At 44.7% G+C, this 23,794-nt stretch overlaps 1 protein-coding gene across 10 annotated transcripts in view; it reads right to left on the bottom strand.

Moving 5' to 3' along the window:
* Nucleotides 1-23,794, bottom strand: part of Kif13a (kinesin family member 13A) — a 181,235-nt gene that overhangs the window by 74,361 nt on the left and 83,080 nt on the right. For all 10 annotated transcript variants that reach the window (XM_075969741.1, XM_075969743.1, XM_075969744.1 and 7 more), the window contains exons 4-9: nt 20,773-20,833; nt 9,462-9,554; nt 7,801-7,981; nt 4,256-4,343; nt 2,270-2,404; nt 867-979 (exon numbers count right to left, since the gene is read on the bottom strand). In XM_075969741.1, the coding sequence (XP_075825856.1) occupies nt 867-979; nt 2,270-2,404; nt 4,256-4,343; nt 7,801-7,981; nt 9,462-9,554; nt 20,773-20,833 (671 nt within the window). The remainder of the gene's footprint in view (nt 1-866; nt 980-2,269; nt 2,405-4,255; nt 4,344-7,800; nt 7,982-9,461; nt 9,555-20,772; nt 20,834-23,794) is intronic.

Below are 23,794 nucleotides of genomic sequence, written 5' to 3'. Positions count from 1 at the left end.
TACAAAGGAATCTCAGGTACGGTTTTCTGTGATATGGTCTGTCCGATACCACTGTGGCTTGAAGTTTACCCAAGACTGTATTGTAGGTGCTCCCTGAATTAAATGGGGTTAGCTCCAGATAAAGCTATCCTCAGTCAGACACACCGAGTCAAGAATTCAGTTAACACACCTGCCCTAACCAGCATCCCAGCTTAGCAACCCAGCACACTGTCAAGGGTTGGATATGTCTGTCCAGCGAGTTGTGGCTTGTCATCAATCTACCTCAGCCTGGAGGTACAGAATCAGACTGTGTTGTCCCAGAAAACCTGGAAAATCCTAAGTTCAACCACTATTTGGGTTTGAAGGTGGTTGAACGTTTGATCCTTAGCTGGTGGTGCTGGGTGACCCTTTAGGAGGTGAACCTCTGGGGATTTACAGCAGCATTCTGCCTCTCGTCCACTCATCCTGATCCACCCATCCCATAGAGAGCCAGGTCCCATAGCCACAGCCAGGGGACAACTCCTGTCCCCATGCTTTCCGCCACGAAGGACTTTTCACTGTGAGCCCACATATGCTGTTCCCTCCCTTCAGTTACCTTAGTCAGTTACAATCAAAGTGACAATAAAAGTAACTGTTACTACAGCCACCCTGAGCTGGGGACCAGCTGTCCACGTGATGATACACATAGGCGTTGTACCACTTGGCAGGGGTGTGGCTGGGCTATACCACGTGACTTGACTTCAACACATGTCTCGCACTGGAACAACGGCGGTCTCCCTCAGGCTAAGCCACTCTGCCTAAGAACCACTGGGTCCTCATAATGCAGTGAATCCTCCAAACTCAAAGCAAATAGACTGAAGTCACCCACACTGTTCCAGTCACCTTACTTGTTAATGTTGCTGCCTTCTTTCAGACGCTCACCCGCAGCTCCTGTCTTCGACACTCTCTCGCTCCCCGCCAGGTCGACCAGGCTCACCTTACTGACTTTCTCCCCCGAGTTCTAATGGCAGGGGAATAAGAGAATCAGCAGACATGAAGGAGAGACACATGAGTACTGACGTATTTATCAACACTGAGATCCACAACACCATGAAGCACTCAGGCTATGAGTCGTGGGTGTGCCACTCAGGAAATCACTTCCTAGGAAAGCCATGTATGTGTGGTACACCTGTATTCCGCCTCGCTGAGGCAGGATCTCCTTTGTTAGCTGCAGTGGTCCAGGCTAGCTGGTCCATAGGCTTCTGGGATTCTCCCATCTCTGCTCTCTCTGATTTCAATCTAGGAGTGCTGGGATCACAGATGTGCACCACCATGTGGGACTTGATGTGGGTTACAGGGGTCCAAACTCTGTCCCCCGTGCTTGTGTGGCTTGGGGTTTACCCTCTAAGTCATCTCCTGAGCCCCTAAAGTCAAAAGTTAAAATGGTGCAGAAATCTAAGATTCTGCTCTGCAGCTGGGGAGAAAGGGTTTGAATACACAGGGCAGTTAGCAGAACCTCCAGGGCAGCCAGAAGTCCAGACTTCGTCCAGGACAGTGGCAAGTTAGAGGTTTATGCACCTTGAAGGAAACACCAGCAAATGAAGCTCCTTTGCATCTTGGGTCAAATTCTACCTTTCTGAGATGTGGGTTTTAGATAGAATGTTGTAGTTTCTTTCGTAATATTCCACAGTAGCCATGAAGTAAACTGATTGCTTTTAGGGAAATTTTAGTAAGAAAGAACACATAATTAAAAATTGTACAGTAGGGAGCTGGAGAGATAGCTCAATGGTTAAGAGCACTGACTGCTCTTCCAGAGGATCCAGGTTCAATTCCCAGCACCTGCATGGCAGCTAACAACTGTCTGTAACGCAAAGATCTGACACCCTCACACAAATATATATGCAGGCAAAACACCAATTCACATAATATAAAAATTTAAAAAAAGTTGTACAGCGAAATCATCAGGGTAGTTAGGATGTTTACACACAAAATCCATTTTTTCCCCAGACAGAGTCTCAAGAAGTAGAGGATGGCTTTGAACCTCTGATCTTTCTGCTTCTAGGCTTTGTGCAGCACTGGAGAATTGAACCCAGGGCTTCATGCATACTCTAACAACCGTACTATATCCCCAGCCCTGAAAAATCCAATTAAAAAATGCCAGTGTAAAAGGAAGGCCTAACAACCTGGCGATGTAAGCGGCACAAACGGCAGGATGACAGTACACAGCTCTCAGTCTCTGGATCCAACCACGAACACTTCCCGCTTCCACCCTGAGCTCCCCAACCTCCAGACGTTCCACCTCGCCTCTCACCCCAGACTGCAGGTCATACAGCGTCTGTGTGATGATGATGTTGAACACAGCATGGGAGCGGCTGCTCTCCTCATTCATGTTGGTTGCAGCTACCGTTCGAGACTTATTTCCCTCAGACATCAGTGACTCGATGTCCTAAAGGCAAAGACGAGGAAAGCACTGTGAGATAAGAAAGAGCACCAGGGGTGTGTTTAGGGTGGTCCCATGCCTTGGCCATACTCTTCCACAGAAACAGGCCCAGCCTCTTTCCCACACAGCATGGCTTGAACCTCCTCCCCACACAAAGCCTTCCCCTTTCTCTGCCCAAGGTCTCTTCTTGCCCTGTCAATATCCCATTGGCTCCTTCATACATTCCCAGAAGAGGGGACACTTACTGAGCACTTCACATGCTTAAGAACAGTAGCCAACTCATTTAATTCCAACTCTCCTGTGCCTGTCACCCTGGTATGGCTGTCTGTCCCATTTTCTGCCTCACTCTGCCGACAACTGTGGCTCTACAAAGAGCAGGGAACTGATTTGGGATGCCCTTCTGTATGCTGTGAATGTTTTATTACCATTGGTTAATAAAAGAAGCTGATTTGGCCAATAGCCTGACAGTATAGAGCCAGGTGGGAAATCCAAGCAAAGAAGGGAAAAAGAAGGCAGAGTCAGGGAGACGCCAGCAGCCACGGGAGAAGCAAGATGTAGGTAACAAGCCACAAGCCTCATGGTAAAATATAGAATAACAGAAACAGGTTAATTTAAGTTGTAAGAGCTAGTGAATAATAAACCTGAGCTAATAGGACAGAGTGTAATTAATATTAATGCCTCAGAGGGGTTATTCAGGAACTGGCAGTCGGGAGAAAAATTTCCAGTTGCAGGCAACTTTCTCTGGTATCTAGTACACCCCTGGAGGCTGTGGGCTTTGCTGAATGAGTGCTATGAAAAAAACTCCCCACACACTAAGATGCTGAAGCTCATGGAGGTCATCTGAGATTTCCTGTAACCAGATTCCTGGTTGTCAGGAATAAGTGACAAGATAACAGGGACTGAGCTCCATTGCTGTGAGCTGGGAAACGACTTAGTCAAAGTGCTGTCTGGACACCTTGGAGCCAGGCTGTTAAATCTCAGTGTATTTAAAGTGATGAATAAGTACAAATATAACATAAAAAGTACAATGCTTTTGTTTAAATAGCTGGATGCTGAACCTTATCTTCATTTTAGCTTCACTAAGTCTCAGATGATAATGGGTCTCCTACATCACTTATATATCAGAAGCAAATATAGAGGTTTGCTCATTTATTCCTTTCCTCATTCATGAACATTCTTCAGCGAAAGAGCTGGAAATCTGCGCCACGAGACTTCCAGGGTAATGACTACAGAAATAACAGCAGCACATTACGTCTGGGTATAAAAGTCAAGGGCTGGGAGGAACATAGATCAATCCTTGGACAATGGAGTGATCCAGAAACACAGGCGCCAGGAGAGTAAAGTGTGTTAGAAATCAAAGCAAGGCCTATTCCTAGAAGGGGATGAGTCACTACCACATGCTGCACAGACTGCCAGATTTGTTCAGAAGGATGCCACTGAGCACCTCGGGGAGGAAACACTCAGCAACTTGAGATCACTGGATGTTTTGGCCTCACTGTGAGCCCTTCACAAGGAGGCAGCCAGAAGTGTGCCTGAAGGACGTTTCCTCCTGGGTGTGCTGTCTGTACGCCTGAGGCTGCGAAGGGCATCAGTATGCCATCACGTATCCCTATGGAAACAGCCTCAGCATCACCTATTCTGAGTTACTGCCTTTCTTCTTTAATGATTTCTTTTCCTTTTGGTTTTTCGAAACAGGGTTTCTCTGTGTAACAGCCCTGGCTGTCCTGGAACTCACTCTGTAGACCAGGCTGGCCTCGAACTCACAGAGATCCGCCTGCCTCTGCCTCCCAAGTGCTGAGATTAAATGTGTGTACCACCCCACCAGGCTTTAAGGACATTTTAAAAAAAGACTCTTACCTCAAAGCTGGTGACAGCCAGCTGTGACAGACCATCTACATACGGCCCCAGAACCTTATGCTCTCTGACTTTAAGAGACTGCCTACTCCTGTAGGAGGGAGAAGAGTCAGAGTGAGTGAATCTTATACACTTGCAAGCTTTTCCTTCTTAGCGTTTGGAAATTCAGATTACAATTTCAAAGGTTTTTTTTAGCGATTAGAAAGTATAGGTATTCTAATAGGCACTTTACACGGACAAACAAAGCAGCATTCCACATGAGAATGTGTTCAACTCTGATTTCAAATACTGATACTATTTTAAAACGTCCCTTTCTCACCCCAAGAAAAGTCAGAGCAGCTAAACCTAGCTGGGCTCCCCTGTGAGAGTAGACAGAGAAGCCTGGACATTTTCATCAAGAACATCTCAAATTCTTTTTGATAACGTTTTTATTTATTCTCTTGAGAAGTTCAAACAATATATTTTGATCATATTCTTTCCCTCCCCAAGTCCTCCCATATCCTCCCTCCCTACCTAGTTTCATGGCTTCTTTCTCTCTTAAGGTTAAAATTTTTGAGAAAACACTGAACAATTATAAAATATTTTTAACTAATTTACTTTTTCAAGTTCCACTGATTTATGTTGGCTGCATGCTGGCAATTTTATAGAGAAAGTCAGGTAATAACACAATTGTAGCTATTGTGTCCAATATTTGAACTGGCTCTGCTGAAGACAATTTTGGGGTTGTAATTAATGTGTGCACACATGTGTGTGTGTATGTGTGCCTCTGTATCTCTCTGTGTGTGCATGTGTATGTATGTGTGCCCCCCCCCTCTGTATGTGCCCCCCGACCCCGTATCTGAGACGGTACACATATGAATGCCAGAGGGAAATGGGTTCTCCCCTTTTACTGTATGGGTCCTTGGGAACAAATTATGAAGTTGGGACCAGCAGCAAGTCCCATGAGCCATCTCACTGCCCCTTTAGGGCTCTAGAGAATTTTAGATGGTTACCTCTGATTTGGGGCCCATTTGAGACGTTTATCTGACCAATGAGATTTAAAACTTAAAGCTATTAGATTCTTCCTGTACTGAATGTAGGTGCCATCCTTTTCACGACACAGGGAATTTAATTGCTTTTCAGAGAGTTAATGCTTGGCGTCTCTCAGATGTGGGGAATCCTCGGTGCTTCTGAAAGTCTTGGCAAAGTTTCTGAAGCATTTTCCAGCTGTCCCTTTTAATCTCACTCTCAAGGATGAGACTTCAAGGTACCTATAGCAACTGTGCTGGACTCAGGGACCAACCAATTTGATCCTCAGGATAGCTACTGTCACATACATACCCCAGCAGTGGGCTCCTCCTTACCAACCAGATTCTGTAGTGTTACTCAACAGCAAGATGAAACCCAGCGTGCTATCAAGGGCCCTTGTGCTGGTATCTGGAATCCCCGCATACTCTTGCTGCTCTATTTAATGAAGGAGGCGCCTCCTTATCTTGTACCTCAGTCCTATCTGCAGACGAATCCTCTAGAAACCCCTGCATCTATGTGCCAAGAAGCCTGTGTATGGACGCTCAGAGCAGCACCATACTGAGGACACAAGACGCCACGCCAGTGATGAGAAAAGGGGCCAATCCATTTGATCATGCAACAGATATTAAACAATAGTCAAAACTATCACATTATTGTCCCATATACAAAAAAAAATGAATGAAATCACTACATGTTGGTGCTGTTTACACAAAGTTAAAACTCCACCAAAATCACGGATAGATGCTGCAGAAGAGAGAGAGAGATGGAAAATATAAACTTCCTAACAGCATTGCCTTGGGGACCAGTAGGGAAAGAAGTAAGAGTCGAGGGGGACATGTAGGAAGATTAAGAATTACTGGTCAGGGTCCATTTTCTAAGACAATGACGCATAGGCAGAGGCTGATTTTGTTATTCTTTATGCCTCGCAAACGTTCCTTTATATAAGCAGCCAATAACTCTTCCAGGTAAACACAAGCAAATCGATGACTGGAGACATTTTTGATGTCTATAATATTGCCAATACTCTTGCTTTGATTTGAGGCTATAGGAGTACATAGGAGTATAAATGTTACATATGACACATTTGCTAAAACAACTAAAATGTATTTAATGATAGGGAAAGTGGTCATGGAGTTACACAGGCTACTGGGTTGTTATCTATAATATACTTAAGGATGTGAGCATATCCACTCATGACACAGATCTGAAACGGCAGGGAGACACACTCAGGTGTTAACTAAGGTTATTTTTGAGTGGTATTATTAAATGTCAGCTTCATTTCTTATAGTTCATAAGATACATGTGCGCTTTCTATATTTTCCCAACTATCTGTTACTTTAAAACCAATGCAAACTTTCGCCTGGCAAAAATGAATTTATGAATCAAGCTTACTTGATTTTTTAACTCTTAAAGTTTTTTTGTTTGTTTGTTTGTTTAGATTTTTGAAAACAAGGTCTCTCTGTGTATCCCTGGCTGTCCTGAAACTTGCTCTGTAGATGGGGCTGGCTCCAAACTCAGAGATCTGCCTGCCTCTGCCTCCCCAGTGCTGGGATTAGAGGTGTGTGTCACTAAGCCCAGCATCACTTAGCTTTTGAAAAATGTAGATGCCTGGGTTCCCCAGTGTCACCCAAATCATTTAGGATGGGGGTGGGAGTTCAAGTCAGTCAAGATCCTCTGAAGAGCATCCTGCATGCTCCCCATACATAACCAGGGAAGGCGGGTGACTGTAATCCTTCCCCCATTTAGCCGGGCGATGGTGGCGCATGCCTTTAATCCCAGCACTCGGGAGGCAGAGGCAGGCAGATCTCTGTGAGTTCGAGACCAGCCTGGTCTACAGAGCTAGTTCCAGGACAGGCTCCAAAGCCACAGAGAAACCCTGTCTCGAAAAACCAAAAAAAAAAAACCCAAAAAAACAAAATCCTTCCCCCATTTTATTTCCACTTCAGAGCTGCTGTTTTCCATTATGACACAATTTTTCTGTTGTTTCTTGGAGACAGTGTCTCACTACATAACTCTACTCCGAAATGCAGCCCAGGATAGCCTAAAACTGGCAGCCATCCTCCTGCTTCAGTCTCTCAGTGCTGGGTTATAAGCATGCATCACATCACTCAACTCGAATGCATGTCTTTGCACCGTGTGTGTAGTACCCACAGATGCCAGAAAAGGGCGACAGATCCCATGGGATCAGAATTGTAGATGATTGCCAGCCGCCTTGCAGGTGCTGAGACTGGAACCTGGGTCCTCTGGAAGAGCAGCCAGCGTTCTTAAGCACTGAACCATCCCCCAGTTCCTATAACTTTGTTTTAATGAGTTATCCCTGATGAGAAGAAATAATACCTGTGGTGAAAACATTTCTCACACGGAGATGTGAGTAACTTTCCACGGCCGTCTAGGAGAAACTGCATATGACTGACAGTGTCCATGAGCTGACATCAGAGCAGTGACCAACGACGCAAATATGTACACACCCTTGCAAGCTTAATTTTAAGATCATTTAACATTATTTCTTCCTAATGTCAAGCTTTACTTCAAACACTCACCCCTTGGGGTCCAAGAGGTCCCGAACTTTCTCATTATAAATTTCCATATATGATACTTCGACTTTAAAGGTCTGTGACTCATTTTGCTCCAGAGAGATCCTTTTAAACAGAGCACAGCAGAGCCTTGGGATAAGGCCTAGCTGCTCAGCATGGCCCATCATGGAGAAAGACTTTCCGGAGCCTGGAAAAGAGCAAGCAGAGAGATGGAAGGGCAGGAGAAAAAGCAAACAGAACACTTCAGTAATACAAGGTGCGCTTGCCTGATAGCAAAAGCCATACAGAAAAAATGGGGTGAGCTTGACCTCCAACCCGGACCCCTGAACAACTGTCATACTTCTCTGCTTCACACTAGAACCTCCGGTCTATTTCCAGCAGGTTGGTACGGTCCATTATGTACTAGTGAGTGTCTAGGTATGCAGTCACTACAATGCACCCTTGGAGAGCAAGCCTTGTAAAGTTCCACCTGTCTACTGGGTTGTATGGAGAGGGCCATGTGTGTATGCATGTGTGCACAAGTGCCCGAGCATGTGGAGAGCACAGGGCAGCTTCGGGTGTCATTCCCTTTCTGCCATCCTTGTTATTTGAGGCAAGGTCTCTCTCTGGCCCTAGAGCTTGCCAGGTGCATGAGACTGACTGGCTAAGAAACTTCAGGAGTCTGCCTGCCTCTGCCTCTGAAGCACGAGATTATACAAGCATGCCGCCATGCCTAGCTTCTCTAGATGGGTTCTGGTGATCAAAGTAAAGTCCACGTGCCCACACGGCAAGCCTTCTACAAGATGAGCAATTTTCTTAGTTCCAGATAAAGTTTTATTGTGCTACAACATTGCATACACAGTAAAATCTCGGCTGTCCACTAAGCAACACAAACAATATGTCACGGTTGGACCCAGCACATACTACAGTATCTGCATTCTCTGTCTGGATTCTTGTAGCTAGAGTGTGATGATGCAGCAGGAGGAAGCGTTATTAAGAATTATAATTTATTTCCAGCTCAGAGTGACAACAGCTGGGTCACAGCTGTATTTTCGATCTGCCCATTTTGACCAATTGCTAGACCCGCCTCAGTTTGGGATCCATCATCATTTCTGTGCCCATGTGGAAGTCCCAGGCATGGGGGATTCTAAAATTTTTATATTGATTCTATTAAAACTTTTATACCGAGAAACTGGGATTAGCTTTCCAGTTCAAATCCAGGTTAAAACTCTAATTTAGGAAAATGACACTTAATGGTTTGGAACTAGCTACACTCATTAACACTGAAATTAGGCAATTACCAGAACTGATGCATTTTCAAGAAGCAGAATACTTTTGATCACATGACTCAGTTCAGTCCAAAACAGCAGGAGAAGTTTTCTGGGTTCCTCAAGCTCCCCCTGCCTTTTAAATGTTAAGAAATTATATTTAAGTCTGGCTGTAGCTCAGTGGAACACAATTCATGCTTGGGACACAGGAGGTCCTAGGTTCAATCCCTCATACCATAGAGAGAAGGGGGAAGGGGAGAGGGAGAGAGAGAGTGTGTGACTTATTTATTTATTGTTTATAATTTAAGGGCTAGGGATTAAAGCCTGGATTTTGCACATTAGGCAAGCACTCATCCACTAACCTACATCCTATTAAAGACTTGTTTCATATCATCGACTGCAATAAAAGCAACATCTTACCAGTCTGGCCATATGCAAAAATACAAGCATTGTATCCCTGAAAGGCTTTCTCAAGAATTCCTTCCCCGAGGCACTTGAAAACGACTTCTTGACCTAGAAAACAAGACAAACATTGGAGACTTATTAGTCTTGTGTGTATGTGTGGGTACCTACACAAGCCAGAAGAGGGTATCTGACTCCCTGAAGCTGATTTATCATTCAAAGAGCAGCAAGCACTCTTAACTGCTGAGGCATTTATCTAGCTCCCAAACAGATACTTAAAAGTAAAATCAAAAAGGATGATTTGTGTTGAGATGTGTGGTTTCTTTAAAAAGATATTTATTTTTCTGTGTATGAGCATTTAGTTTGCATACATGTACGTATACCATATGTGCAGTGCCCTCAGAGGCCAGAAGAGGGCGTTGGATCCCTGGAGCTGAAGTTACAAACAGTTGTGAGTCACTATGTGGGTTCTGGGAACGGGAACCTGGGTCTTCTGCAAGAGCAGCCAGTGGTCTTAAGAGCTGAGTCTTCTCTCCAGCCCTCTAACAGATGCATTAGTAACAACCTTCTCCTATCCCCTCATCTCACAATTTAAAGGTATACACAATGCTTACTACACAGTTATATGTAAGAGCTTAACAAATGCAGTGTCGTGCAGATGGGGTCTTGCTATGTTGCCCAGGTTGATCTCAAACTCACAAGTCCCAGTGACCCTTCTACCCAGTAGGCTCAGGAGCTGAGACTACACACACACATGAATAACCACACCTGACTTGCAACATCAGTTTTGCTCCTAAACTACAGCTGACTATCTGGATAAAGTCATGGTTCCGTACTGTCTCCTCTTCGACGTTTCTCTGGGGATTAAATCCCACTCCTTGTTAGCAGGCTGCATAAAAGCACTGTTAAATTCGATTTCCTCTTCTCCTTAGAGATTCTATCTAAATGTTACTAAATATGAACTGTCTGTCTTGTCTCCCAAATCTGGATCCAGTTTCTAACTAGTAAGAACCATGGCACACACTTCCTTACGTCCACTTCATCACTGTGGGTGTGTCTTGGTGCAGGGTGGCCTTGAACTTCTGCTCTTACCCTCTACCAGCTCAAGAGCAAATCCAGGCACACTGGTACCTGTCTGGAACCCGAGTGCTTGAGTGGTGGATGCAGACAGACGAGGAGCTCGGGGTTATCCTTGGCTACAAAACAAGTTTTAAGGCCGAGGTGGGATGCAGGACACCCTGCCTCAAAAGCAACGACAGCAGTAGCAGCAACAATAAAGACAACAAATGCAAGACAGTGGAGTTTAGTTTCGACTATGTCCAAACTCTAGGAAATACTAGACAATACAGTATTTATCCTTCTGAGAAGAAGGATGTGCAGTCACGCTTTACAGATTTCTATCAGGGGACCCTCACAGTACACACACAGAGCAGATGTAAACATGACGACAGGTGACCGGGATCTGAAACCCTGTCGTCTAAGACTTCACTGCTGGCAACTGTAGCTGGATGGTCACCCATAGGCAGGGACCCGTGCTGTGGGTCACTGATAAGTGGCTGGTGAGTGGCCCTCAGCCTTGGTCTCCTAGGTTATCCTGCAGAACTGATTGTTTATTGTCTGTCTGTCTGTCTGTCTGTCTGTCTGTCTGTCAGTCAGTCACTCTGGCTTCAACCTTCAGACTATGACGACAGGGCTATTGTACCCAGCTAAATAAAGGCACATAGCAGGCGTTTGTATTTGCTGAATTGTTCCTGGGTTGATACAGCTGCCCTCAGATTGTGTACTTCTAACTGAGGCTCCTTTCCTAATCACTGATAACTGAGTCATTGAAAGACTGTGCTTTAAGCTTAAAAAGAATAATTGATTGTTTCCATCTACTGTGGTCAAAGTACGACTATTTGAGTCAGTCCCAAAGGATGAGAGTTGGGAGTCGGCCTCTGGCAAACAAGCCAGACAGGTATGAAGAGATAGGTCAATAGAATATGTGGACTGCATGAGTAATTTTTATCTAAAAACTTACAAATCAGGCTGGGGAGATGGCTCAGTGGGTAAAGGTGTTTGATTGAAGCACAAGCCTGGTGATCTGAGTTTAACCCCCGCAACTCATGCAAAGGTGGAGGCAGAAAAGCAACTTCAGGAAATTGTCCTCTGGCTTCCAAATGTGCTCTGCAGCACATGTAAAGGCATGTATCATACACATGATCATAAATAAAAATACACATTACTTCTTTACTGATGTAGTCATTTCCTAGGCATCATAACAATAACATGCATAGAAAATATTATCTAGTCTCAGTTCCACTAAGTATACTCATATTGTTTTAAAAGACAACTGAGTATTTTTTCAAATGTTACTATGCTTGATGACAGAATATAACCCAAGCTTGTCATATTTCCATTTACTTATTTGTGTATACTTGGATGCATGTGTCGAGGTCAACGGACAACTTGCAGGAGACAGTTATCTTCCCTGCTATGTTAGTTCCGGGAATTGAACTCAGGTTCATTAGGCTTGGCAGCAAGCACCTTTACCTCCTAAGCCATCCCACCAACCCCATTGTTTGTCATATTTAGTAAAGTTTTATTCATAACTGGAAAATGAGAAATATTTGGAAAACAATATATTTATGTGTATATACATATATAAACACATAACACAGATATTTTGGTGTGTTTCTGGAAAGAAATGCCTTTCCTCTTTTCTATCCTTAAATAACTATGTAAGACCAACTAAGGAAAGAGTCGACTAGAAAGAGCTATGTGAGGCTTATGTGCTTTCCCAAACAACTAGGTTCCTAGAGAGACTGGAATACATTTTATTACGACTTCATATCCCAAAGGAAACTTACTCTTTTTTAAGATAAGAACATAATGACTATTTCCCTCATCCACAGCAGCCTTAGAAAGTCATTTTCTCTACTCTTTCTTCATGGTCCCCCTGGTTAAGTGCCACTGATAAGGTAAGGGGGATTGTTTCTCACATTTAAGAGGGAGTGATGGGAGGCAGGCAGAGGGCATGGGGTGTGTGTGTGTGTGTGTGTGTGTGTGTGTGTGTGTGTGTGTATGTTTGTGTACACACACATACACATACCTGGGGAAGACAAGAAGAAACCGAACATCATTATTTAGGTCAGAGCACGCTACGGTACAGTATCCAGTAAACGAGTCCCCTTCTTTGTGACATTAGAAGGTTGCAGGGGAACGAACACAATATAATGAATAGCATCAATAAAACGGTGAATGGGACCAATTCCATGGACTTCTTATTATTTTTCCACCCTGGGGCTGTGCGAACACATGAACCTTGGGCTGCAGCTATGCTCAACCAATTCTTTTGTTCAGTAACCTTCAGGGAACCGCTATTACAGGAAGAATAGCTGTGGAAGTGGCCAAGATCCAAACTGTTAACCACAAAGTCCTTCCTGTAGCTGTGGTCCAGCCCCTGCCCTCATCAACTGCAGACTCCGCAGGCTGCACAGCAATGGCTTCACTTCACTCTGCCTTAGAACGCAGGGCACCCCAAAGACCACACAAGACCCATGGTGACCCAGACGAATGAGGGCCTCTTTGGCCTTTGCAGTACTGGGGACTGAACACAGGGCCTTGAACACGCTTGGTTATATGCTCTACCCCTCAGCTACATCCCCAGCGAGGGGTCTTTTTAACTTTTTAGAAAATACTTTGTTTTGTTTACTTCCATTTTCTTTTAAACCTAAGAGTCTCTGTCAGCACAGGAAAAAATGAGTTACCCACTGCTTTCTGAACCTTGACTCATTAAAAAAAAAAAAAAAGAGCAGCTGTTTATGCTGCATGGTGGGAACCAGGGAATTCAAACCCTGCCCGGGCAGCTCTCATAAAAGATGCAGTATCCCCACCCTGAATGTTTCCCAATTACAGTTTACAGTTTACACTCAAGCAGAATGGAGGGCTGTTTTTCTACGGGAAAGTCTACAGGGAAGTTCAGAAGTCCTGTGGGAAACAGGAGGTTCTGTGGGTATTTGCTCCCAATCCAGACGGGCAGAGCAAAGCCACAACACTGTCAAACCCAAGAGGCCTGTGACTTCTTAGCAGAACCAGTGCCAGGGAGGAGGTGTCTCTGGAGACGTCAGCTTCACATGCCTGGCGTGGTGAGTCCACAGGGCATGCCACGTCTGACCTCACTGTTAATAAGCATGACAGCGATGCCAAGTTCCTTCAGGGTTTATAATCGGACCTCCTATAACCCATGTGGACAAGTTATAAAACAAAGGCATGCCCAGTGAAACCTGTAACACAATGTGAGAGCAGTAACAGGAGCCACTGTGTGGGATTTCTGCAAGCAGAGTCATGGTCTGAGTCACCCAACACTGAGTCACGTATATGATACAGATCTCTGAAAAGCCAATACCACCAGGTCTCCACATGTGGGCATTCCCTGACCCCTTGGGAACAGCAGCAATGGCCTCCCAGTCACCGTGCAAGGATCCTAGGCAGCTGTCTTTACATAGCAGGGTCCTGACGGCAAAGCTCTAAAGGAGACAACTGGGAACAAAGGGAAGGCAGCTAGGTCCTGGGTCTGCACCTGCCCACTGAATAGGACAGGACAGAACACGATGGGCTGGGGCCTAGAAAAGAGGAGAATGGAAAGAGAGGGTCTGACCCATGGTGTTTATAACCCACATTTAAAAAGGCAGACACATAGATACATCATAGTCAACAAAACTCTCAAGCGGAGCACAGCACACTTAACACATAAACAGAATCTCCTTCGACATGGAAGACCACCTAAGACCGGAACAACCATGCTATAGCTGAGATCTTCAATGTCCCCAAAGGCCCACAAGTTAAAGATTGTGGTCCATGGTAGTACTAGTGGGAAATGGTCTTTAGGGTGTAAGAATCTAAAGGGGGGGTCCTTGAGTTATCAGGGAATGCGTGAAGAGGATTTGGAATCCCAGTGTGTCCCTCTTTACTTCTTGGCCTTGAAGTAAGAGGTTTCTTCCACCGTATAGTTCTGTCATTGTACACGGTCTTCCTCAGCATGAGGCCTCTAAAGCCTGGGCCTCAGGTTCCCTATGGCTACAGAAGCTAACCAATACAAACACAACCCAAAATCGAATTCCTTTCACAAGCCCCTTCGTTTCTCCGTCTTTTTTCTCTTTGGAGCAGGAGTTGGGGAGCTTGGCTATGTATTTTAAGTGGCAATTCCTGGGCCTCGTTCTTTACGAAGGTAATTTCCCTTCTGCACAGGGCTGACAGCCACCGTCATTGTGATGAGTCTGGACTTGGCAGGGGCCCAGTTCCAAATCAAGGCACCTGGATGGTGCAGGAACAGACAGGTCTTGCTTAGACACCTCAAAGGGAGAAAAGGGCCTTATTTGGATAAGGTTGAAGCAAATTTCTTCCTCAGAGGCCTTTGGCATGTGGACTTCAGCTCACAAAATTTCTCACATTCAGAGACTTCAGGCCATACTTAAGTTAAATGAACCCAAACTACAGTTCAGATAAAGGAACAAAGACCTTAAGGCTCGACTTGGAGGTGCAACATTTAATTCTTAATCAACTTCAGGATTGGTGAAGGTAACTCGAGAAACTGGGCCACGAGCTAAAAGTAAACCACAGGCCACTTTCCACGGTGGCTTCCAAGTGCTATCAGCATTGCCGTCTGGGGAAGTGTCACTAGTACTGAGCAGGGAGTGACTTACTCCGACAATGTTTCCACTCCGGGGACACTGCTAGGGGTGAGCATGAGCTGGGCAACTTTGTTGCTGCTGGATAAAGTGGCTGACTCACAGGGGAGGGGGCAAGAAAACTCCTCCCCGGGCACCAGTGCCGAGGATGAGAAAAGAAAACAGAGTTGGCTCAGCTGGGAAGCCTGACTCCGCACAAGCTGCTGCTGACAGAGAAGTGTGGGTCAGCTTTGAAAGCATTTTACAACAGCTCTCTCTAACAAGGTAGCAGACTCGGGCCTACCGTCACTTCTAGAACTCAGGGCTCCAGTATTCATAGCTCTTGGAGGGGGACATATTCAAACAAAGCTCGACCAAGCACATGGGCTCAGGACTTTGGACAACACTTGCCTGGAGGGAGGATGCAATTACTACTAGCTCTCCCGGCTAGGCTCCACACCAGGACTTAACAAATCCCCTCTAGGGCAGATAAGAAGTGTCCAGGACAGGAGTTGAATCCTCAAGTCATCACTAGCGTGCATCACTGGTTCTGAGTCAGTCTACACTGGCCACCGCTTTCGCCTCTGAAAGGCAGTAAGAACCTTCCCGAACCTCGATCTCCTCATCTGTGAAAATGCTGACAGCAGTATTTCCTATCTAATGGTACGTTCTTGTTATTGCATCTCCTCCCGCACATAAAAGGCTCAGCACCAGGCCAGGAATGCAGCATGTGGATTGTAATCACAGTTACTGCTATCTGCCCCTCCAAATACAGCTAAGTTAAACAGTGCTCCCGGGTGCCAGCAAATGCTCTAAGGAATAGATGTGGTCAGAAAGGGGAGAACATAAAATGGGGTGGGGTAGGATTAAAAAGGACATCTGGAGACAGGGCTGCAGCTCAGTCAACACAGGGCATGTCTGGTGTGCACAAAGTCCTGGGTCCCAGCACCAGTACAGGCTACCCCTATCGTGTCCTGGGTCCCAGCACCGGTACAGGCTACCCTTGTCATGTCCTGGTCCCAGCACCAGTACAGGCTACCCCTGTCGTGGCGGTGTGTGGTTATCATTCCACTTGATAGCACTTGGAGGAAAGAACGAATGATTATAAGTTCAAGGTCATCCTCAGCTTCAAACACAGTCAGCCCAAGATACACAAGACCCTGTCCCAAAATGAAAAAGGGAGCTGGGGAGTGGGGTAGGCATTAGATGTAAGAAAAAAAAACACAGGCATAATAAATATATATGCTCTATGTGTAAATATGCATATGTATCTACTTTTTAAAAGTTCATAAAGTTAACTTGTTTGTTTACATTTGGGACATCTTTACCAACTAAATATTCCTGACTTGAACTGCATGTATCTGTTCTTGGGATCCACAAATATCAATTACCTGATCCTCCCGAGCCTCCACCAGGTGAGGTATGTTTTGTAAAGGTCAGTGGTATTGGCTTCCAAGCTGGTTTATATCTTTGTGATTATATACTTTAATTAAAACAAAAGCAAGAGTTTCTGGGCCACTGAGATAGCTCAGCGGATAAAAGGTGTCTGCCGCCAAGCCTGACAACCTAAGACCCACGTGGTGGAAGGAGTGGGTTAATCTAGCAAGCTGTCCTCTGAACTATTCTCCCTCTCTCCCTCTGTGTGTGTACACATGTGCACACAAACTTGTGTGTCTATCTCTCTCTGTCTCTCTCAATGACAAATATAATGAAAAATCAGAAAGAGTTGCTGATCTGAAGAAAACTTTAGAGGCTCAGGCACGACGTGACGAAGGCAAGCCACTAAGAGAATGGCCATGTGCGTAAGACAATTTATAAAGCACTGTAAGAAAGAAATAAAACCTGGATAGAGTTTGTGCTCAGGGTTTTTATTTGGTTAGGGGCTTTCAGGACAGTAGATATCGCGTCCAATACATGTCTACTCTAAGGATGCTTAAACAGCCAATAATTAGTACTTCTGATGAGCACACAAAGAACTTTTGCAGCTTTACATAATGGCTAACAATATCAGCTATTTTCTGGATGCACAGAATTTGCTGGGAGTCTAAATTCATCCTCTGATTCATGATAGTGAAAGACTGTTATGACTGCCTGCCATTTGAGGCCATGAAGCCTGACTCCAGGAGCCTGTGCCTTCTCCAAGTAGTTACTAGGAGAATACTTCAATGGTCAAATACTTAGGCCTAAATATGTTAAGACAAATTCATGTTGTTCCATTCTGCTGACAATTTGGTTCTAATTGGGCAAACACTGGTTTCTAGAATATTAATTTTGGTGGACACCGTCACTGTCATCTTAATATTCTTGCTTTCCTTAAGCAATGTGAAATTAATCATTCTGACCTCTGAGCACATAAACCCCCATGACAGGCACAGAATCAAACGTGGCCAACCAGCCTGCAGCTCAGCCCTCGCCCTGAAGGTGCTCTTCTATCCTCGCACAGCAAGAACAAAGTGAGGAGGCTGGGAGTCAGCTGGACATCTTTCCTTCCAGGTTGTGGAGTATCAACAAATGCCCAAGAACACATGGCTTCAGCAAATTTGAGCAACACGCCATATGGCAAGAGAGATTACATAATTTCTAGGCCAACGTTCAGAATCTCGCAGGCAAAGGAATGTTATCCACACTGACTCCCACCTATACCACCACCAGACTGCTATTCTTTCTTTCCTTTAAAAATATGTTTTTTTTTAATTTATGTGTTATGTGTCTGTGTGTGCCACATGTGTGCTGGTGCCTGTAGAAGCCAGAAGAGACATCAGATCCCTTGGGGTCACAAGAGACTATGAGCCACCTGCATGGGTGCTGGGAACCTAACTCATGTCTCCTGGAGGAGCAGAAAATATTCTTAACCCCTGAGCCACGTCTCCAGCCCCCAGACTGCTTCTCATATCTGCAGTAAGATTTAAAGGTAAGCAGGCAGGATATAAACAACAGAGCTGTTGGAAGTCACTTATCTACTGACAGGGTTCACTTTAGGAAATTATATTTTTAATGTATTGATTCCTCATCAAAAAGGTCTTAATTACCATTAGCAGGATGTAATCATTTACTAAGATGGCTCGAATTTATCTCTATTGATGCTAACACAGTCACTTTACACTCTTCATGAGATTTATGTGTGGTTGCATGCTAGGGTTGGGTTAGAGATGGATTTACACAGAGAGGCCGTGCTAGAGGTCTCTAACTCTGCAGCCTGTTTGCTTGTCTGCCTTTCTTTTTCCCACTTAGTCCCACCACAGAGACTTGTGCTTCTGACTCAAAAAACCCGCCAAACATTATTATACCAATCCAATCAAGAGGGTAAAAGGAGGAAGAGCTCCTTCAAGGGCACAATGCCTCAAAGCACACTTCCACGCAATGCAAAAAGCTGAACAAACCAGCCTTTGATTTGCCTCTGAGCCGCCAGCACAGCTGTGCCTCCCGCACAAAATGGCTGATTCAGCTTGATGGGAGGCATAGCGGCAGCTCCTCCTTTACCTCATCCTGTCCACAGATGAGGAATAAGGTTATCTTTATCTCACCAAAGCCTAGCAGCTTCTAGCAAAGCCAGGTGCCTTAAATCCCAGCCCAGAGCATTTCCTTGCCCACATACGGATGCTAGCCACTGCGACCCACCCAAGCCCTGAAGTGCCATTATCAATTCCAGGGAACTTAAAGAGTTTCAGGTTGGAAATCCAGAGGGTAGAGCATCCTGTATTAGCTTTCAATAAACAGCAAAACTTCATTGAGGATTTAATGTTCGGACATAGCACATGACGCTTGAGGGCCCTGGCATCTCCGGCTCGCTCAGCCCATGAATCTACCAACCCCCACTCAGCCTGCCAGACCCCAGTTTTGAGAGCCGCTTTGAGAGCCCCGACTCAGTCTCAATGAGGCCATTATTCATGGAGCCTGACAAATAGGTTGGTTTCAGGAAATCTGGGCTTCCCTCTCCCCATGTCCCTTATTTCTCACCAGAGAAAGAATGCTTCCCTCTTAATGTCTCTATTCGCAGTTAAGAGTTGCTGTTTCTTTTAAGTGAAGAAAACAGAAATCAAGTTAGTACAGAAACCAAAAATCTCATCTACACAACCAACTTATTTTTTACGCAGATTCTGTGTAACAGTCAAACACCTGAGACAACAGCAACCACGAATTTTACTTTTTGCTAAGAGTGTCATAGTGGTTGTGTAATAATGATGGTATCTACAGAATAAGAAAAATCTACCCCTACCCCAGTGTTGTAAAGAAGCAGTGTTCTGTGGATCGAGAGGCCTTATTTCAAGGTGAACCGGAACATAGCATTTGAAATGATCATGTAACCAAAAAGCGCATCAATGTTAGGCAATCAGCACACTAAAAATCATTTTTATCTTTTTATAATTCTGACCACAGGGTTTATCAGATCCTAAATTCCACAGATATTTTCTCATCTGGATCCAATGAAGTTGTACGTGGCTGAAAAGGGAGTTTGTGGGCCCTGAGCACTATATCGCAAGGGGCTACACAGAGTGGTATCTGCAGGCAGCAATGAAGACGTGCACTGAGATGCTGAGGGATGCAGATGGGAGGACCACAGACTCCTCTTCACATCGTCTTAAGCAGCCTGTGCCAACAGCTTCGTGTTTCATCCCACTGATCTCTACTTCCTAGCTTGGCTTTGCGAATTTCCTGTCATCACTGCTCTGTTACATGTGTTGCTCAGGCCCCATGTCCAGCACCCTCCCTATAAAAACCCCCAATAGAGCATCCTTTATGGGGACCTTCCGTCAGTCAGCACTTAAGGTCCCCAGTTAACCTGTACCACCTGGCATAGGTGCACAGGAGCTGCCACTTCCACTTTATAGGAAGCAGGATGAAGTATAGAGAAATTAAACACTTATCCCAAGGAGCCAAAGCAGATCCCATATCTGACCTCAAGGTCCGTGAACTTGCCTTGGTACCATGACACTTCATGACTGGGTACCTTCTACATTCCTCTTTGAACTAATGCTTAACTTATCTTTTTCTTTTTTTCAAATTAACGAGTAAAACTGATATTTATGGCGTTACATACACTTTGGACTAGTTAAATCAGGTGACCTAACATACGCCTAACCTCAATACTTACAAAAGATAAGATATTTTTATTTTTCATTTTTATTTATATACAATTATATGCTAATTTTTAATACCATCTCTGTATCTCCCTTAGAAACTATAGCCATTCCATGTTGTCTTGCCTCAGGTTTTCTAAACCAGTTAAAACTGGTAAAGTTTAGGCTTGACCTGAGAGTTTCTCTGAGGATAACGACATCCTTAGAAGAGGAACAACTAGAAACCTAATGAGGTTTGGAAATTTTGGTGGTGGTAGTGGTGGGGGGCAGTCAGAGTCTTGCTACACAACACTGCCTGGCCTAATACTAGCTATCCAGCTCAGCCTTGACCTGGCCTTGAATTCGGGGCAGTCCTCCTGCCTCAGCCTTCTCTGTGCCGAGGTCACAGGGGCACACCATCACACGCATCCCTCTATTGAGGTTTCCACACATGGTCTAAGGCTGCTTAGCCAGAACGTGGCAGAGTCAGATCACCAACTTTCCAAACACACCCACCAGAATGAGAGCAGGTGTGAGACACATGGAGAAACAAAACTCCTGCATAATAAGAGAAAACAGACAGAATGCAGGAGGCCAGGAGCCCAAACGGAACAGCCGACTTACCAGCGTATTTTGTTGTGTTTGATTCATCCATGGACCAAAAGCAATAATCAAAGGCAAACACCTAAACAAAAGAACAAACATTAAGCTTAATAGTTAGCTCCAGAGAGGTAAATGAGGCTCAGTGAAGATGAGAGGCAGCTGAGTGGAACAGCAGGGTCTGGGTGCAACTTCCCTACAGTAATGAACTCACACGGAAGCTACTATTTATCCATAATTCTAACAGACAAACATATTAACCAGGTGGTTTATTTTTTTAAAGTATATTTAATAAGAATTCCCTTCCTTCCTCCAAGCCTAGTAGTGTGCATGGAATCTTTTAAATTGGCTCTCCCCTACCTTCTCAAGTCACAGTATACAGGTAGATTTTTACCTACACCAGTTCCTTCCCCTAGCTGTATACGCTTCATCTCTAGTACAGGGAAGGTCGCTCCTCTTCACAATCTGGGATTCCCTTTTTCCTCACTGTGTCTCAACACGCAATCCCTGGCTGAGCATGGCTGGTAACTCAATCATCTGCTCCTGTAGGCACTAACCCTCCATACAGCTACCGAGTGCTGACTCCTACCTAGCTGCTGTCTTTCCACACAGACACCACTACCTGCCCTCAGCCATTACTGCCAAATGCACAGAAAATAATTCCCAGACTGTGTTCCAAGGAACACGAGTTCCAAGGGATGTTCCACGTAAGACGATGAAATCATACTGAAAACTGCACACACGGACAGCACTGTGTCCGATTCCCAGGGTAAAAGCTTTTGAAAGTCCTCCAGTAAAGAGCCATTTACACAGCCAGCCTTCTCGACTTTTGGAATTCATTTCTGGGGAACACTCAAAACAAACAGCTTTAGCTTCAAAGTCATAGCTCTCGGAGATGGCTCCATGGCCTCTTTCTGGAGCTGCATATGTGGCTTTTCAGCTGCACAGGGATCCCCAACATTCCAAGGGAGAAGCACTGAGCAACTCAGCCTGGCAGTCCAGACCAGACACCACTAGCTCCTTGCCAGTTACTTGCCCTGTCCCCTCCCGCCCCAGTGCAGTGTGCCCTCTTGGAATGACTATTCTCATTTTCTTCATTTCTGCCCTTCAAAATGCTTCATACTGAAGGTCCAGCTTAATGCATTTTCCTCCAGAAAAGACTGCTTGGTTACACCCAAAGGACATATACACACAAACATATATATATATATATATATATATATATATATATATATATATATATATATATACATACATACATACATACACACATCTGCCCATCCACCCACCCATCCATCCATCCATACATCCATACATCCATATATACATACATACATACAATCTCACAACACTGCTTGATCCTTTTCTCTGCTCCTATTCCAATTTTTTTCTATTATCTACTAATCATGATACAGGTTTGCCCAACCTTTTGATATAGTGACATGCCTCTGTCCTCAACAAATGTGTCAGGTTGAAAATCACAGCCACCCTGGCAGGCATTAGCCTGAGGGCTGCAGGCTGAACATTTAGGTGGATGATCTGTGGATGTCTTAGCTCCATCCACTGGTACCCTAAGTTTCTTGAAGGCAGGAGCTAGAGCTAATTCATCTTTGAAGCCTGCAATATTTATATTCTTTGCCTTGGAATTATTTATCGGATGATTGATGGCATTGAAACTCTGCAAGGAAGCAGGTAGTTTTTATATAGTAAAAGACTTAGGATGGGCTGGAGAGATGACTCAGTAGATTGATTGCTCATTTTGCAAGCATGAGGACCCGAGTTCAAATTTCCAAAACCCATGTAAAAAGTTGGATGTGGTCACGTGAACCTGAAACCCCAGCAATTCAGAGGGAATTTCTGTGCTACAGTCTAGCTCCAGGTTCAGCGAAAGACCACCTCAAAGGAGTAAGGGAGAGTGATGAGCCACAACTCTCGTGGTTATATTGACCCCCCTCCTCCCTCTCTCCCTATTGCTCTTTCCCGCCTCCTTCTCTCAAACATACACATAAAATAAAAGTAAAAGGTTAACATATGCTTACAACAGTTTCACCACTACACACAGATTCAGGCATATACAATACACATAACTTAAACCACTGACTCCAGATTCAAATTTGATACTGACAGACCCACAAAAACCAGCTTTCAAATGAACAGCTATGAGGCAATGGTTTCAGCCAGCAAAATAAAGAATGTTTACTGCCTGCCTACGAGGATTCCTTCAATGACTTAAAAGATCACACGGGCATAATCCAGCTAACTTTCAGCCTCTGGGCAGGACTGAACTTCAGCACTGCTCTCAAGAGATCTGTGTTCTTTTAAAACATTTCCACAAATGGAGATTCTATGATCTGCCCCCACTTTCTTTCTATGAAATCAGATAACACTTATCTCTCCCCCTCGGGCATCTGCCTTGTTTTCCACCTAAGCCAAGGCTCCATCCTGACTGTAAATGGTCAGGAGAGGCTATTTTCCAATTTGTAAATGTCTTTACTGGTATCCTCTGGACAACAATGAGTCTCTTTAGTAGTTCCTAGATAGCGTGGCAGTCACAGGCATCTCTGTCGGATGTTTAATAATTTGCCATCTTGCATACTGAGGCCATCAATCTACCGGTCTCCATATGCACAGCCACTGTTTGAAATAAAATGAGATCTAGCCCAAGCTGGAAGTGCACTTGTTGGTTACAATCACTGCCCACTCCAACAGCTAATTATTTGAAACTATTTCTTCAAATTTTCTGTATTTCCCATTTAAAGTCTAGACAAATATGAAAATGCTACCATGAGAGAGAGCACGAGCAAGGAACTCAGGACCGCGAGGGGTGCACCCACACACTGAGACAATGGGGATGTTCTATCGGGAACTCACCAAGGCCAGCTGGCCTGGGTCTGAAAAAGCCTGGGGTAAAACCAGACTCGCTAAACATAACGGACAATGAGGACTACTGAGAACTCAAGAACAATGGCACTGGGTTTTTGATCCTACTGCATGTACTGGCTTTGTGGGAGCCTAGGCAGTTTGGATGCTCACCTTACTAGACCTG

This window comes from Microtus pennsylvanicus, chromosome 4 (genome assembly GCF_037038515.1).
Source record: "Microtus pennsylvanicus isolate mMicPen1 chromosome 4, mMicPen1.hap1, whole genome shotgun sequence".
In the NCBI taxonomy this organism is placed as follows: Eukaryota; Metazoa; Chordata; class Mammalia; order Rodentia; family Cricetidae; genus Microtus; species Microtus pennsylvanicus.
The sequence above is the reverse complement of the archived record's forward strand: the minus strand, read 5'-3'. Positions and strand labels throughout refer to the sequence as shown.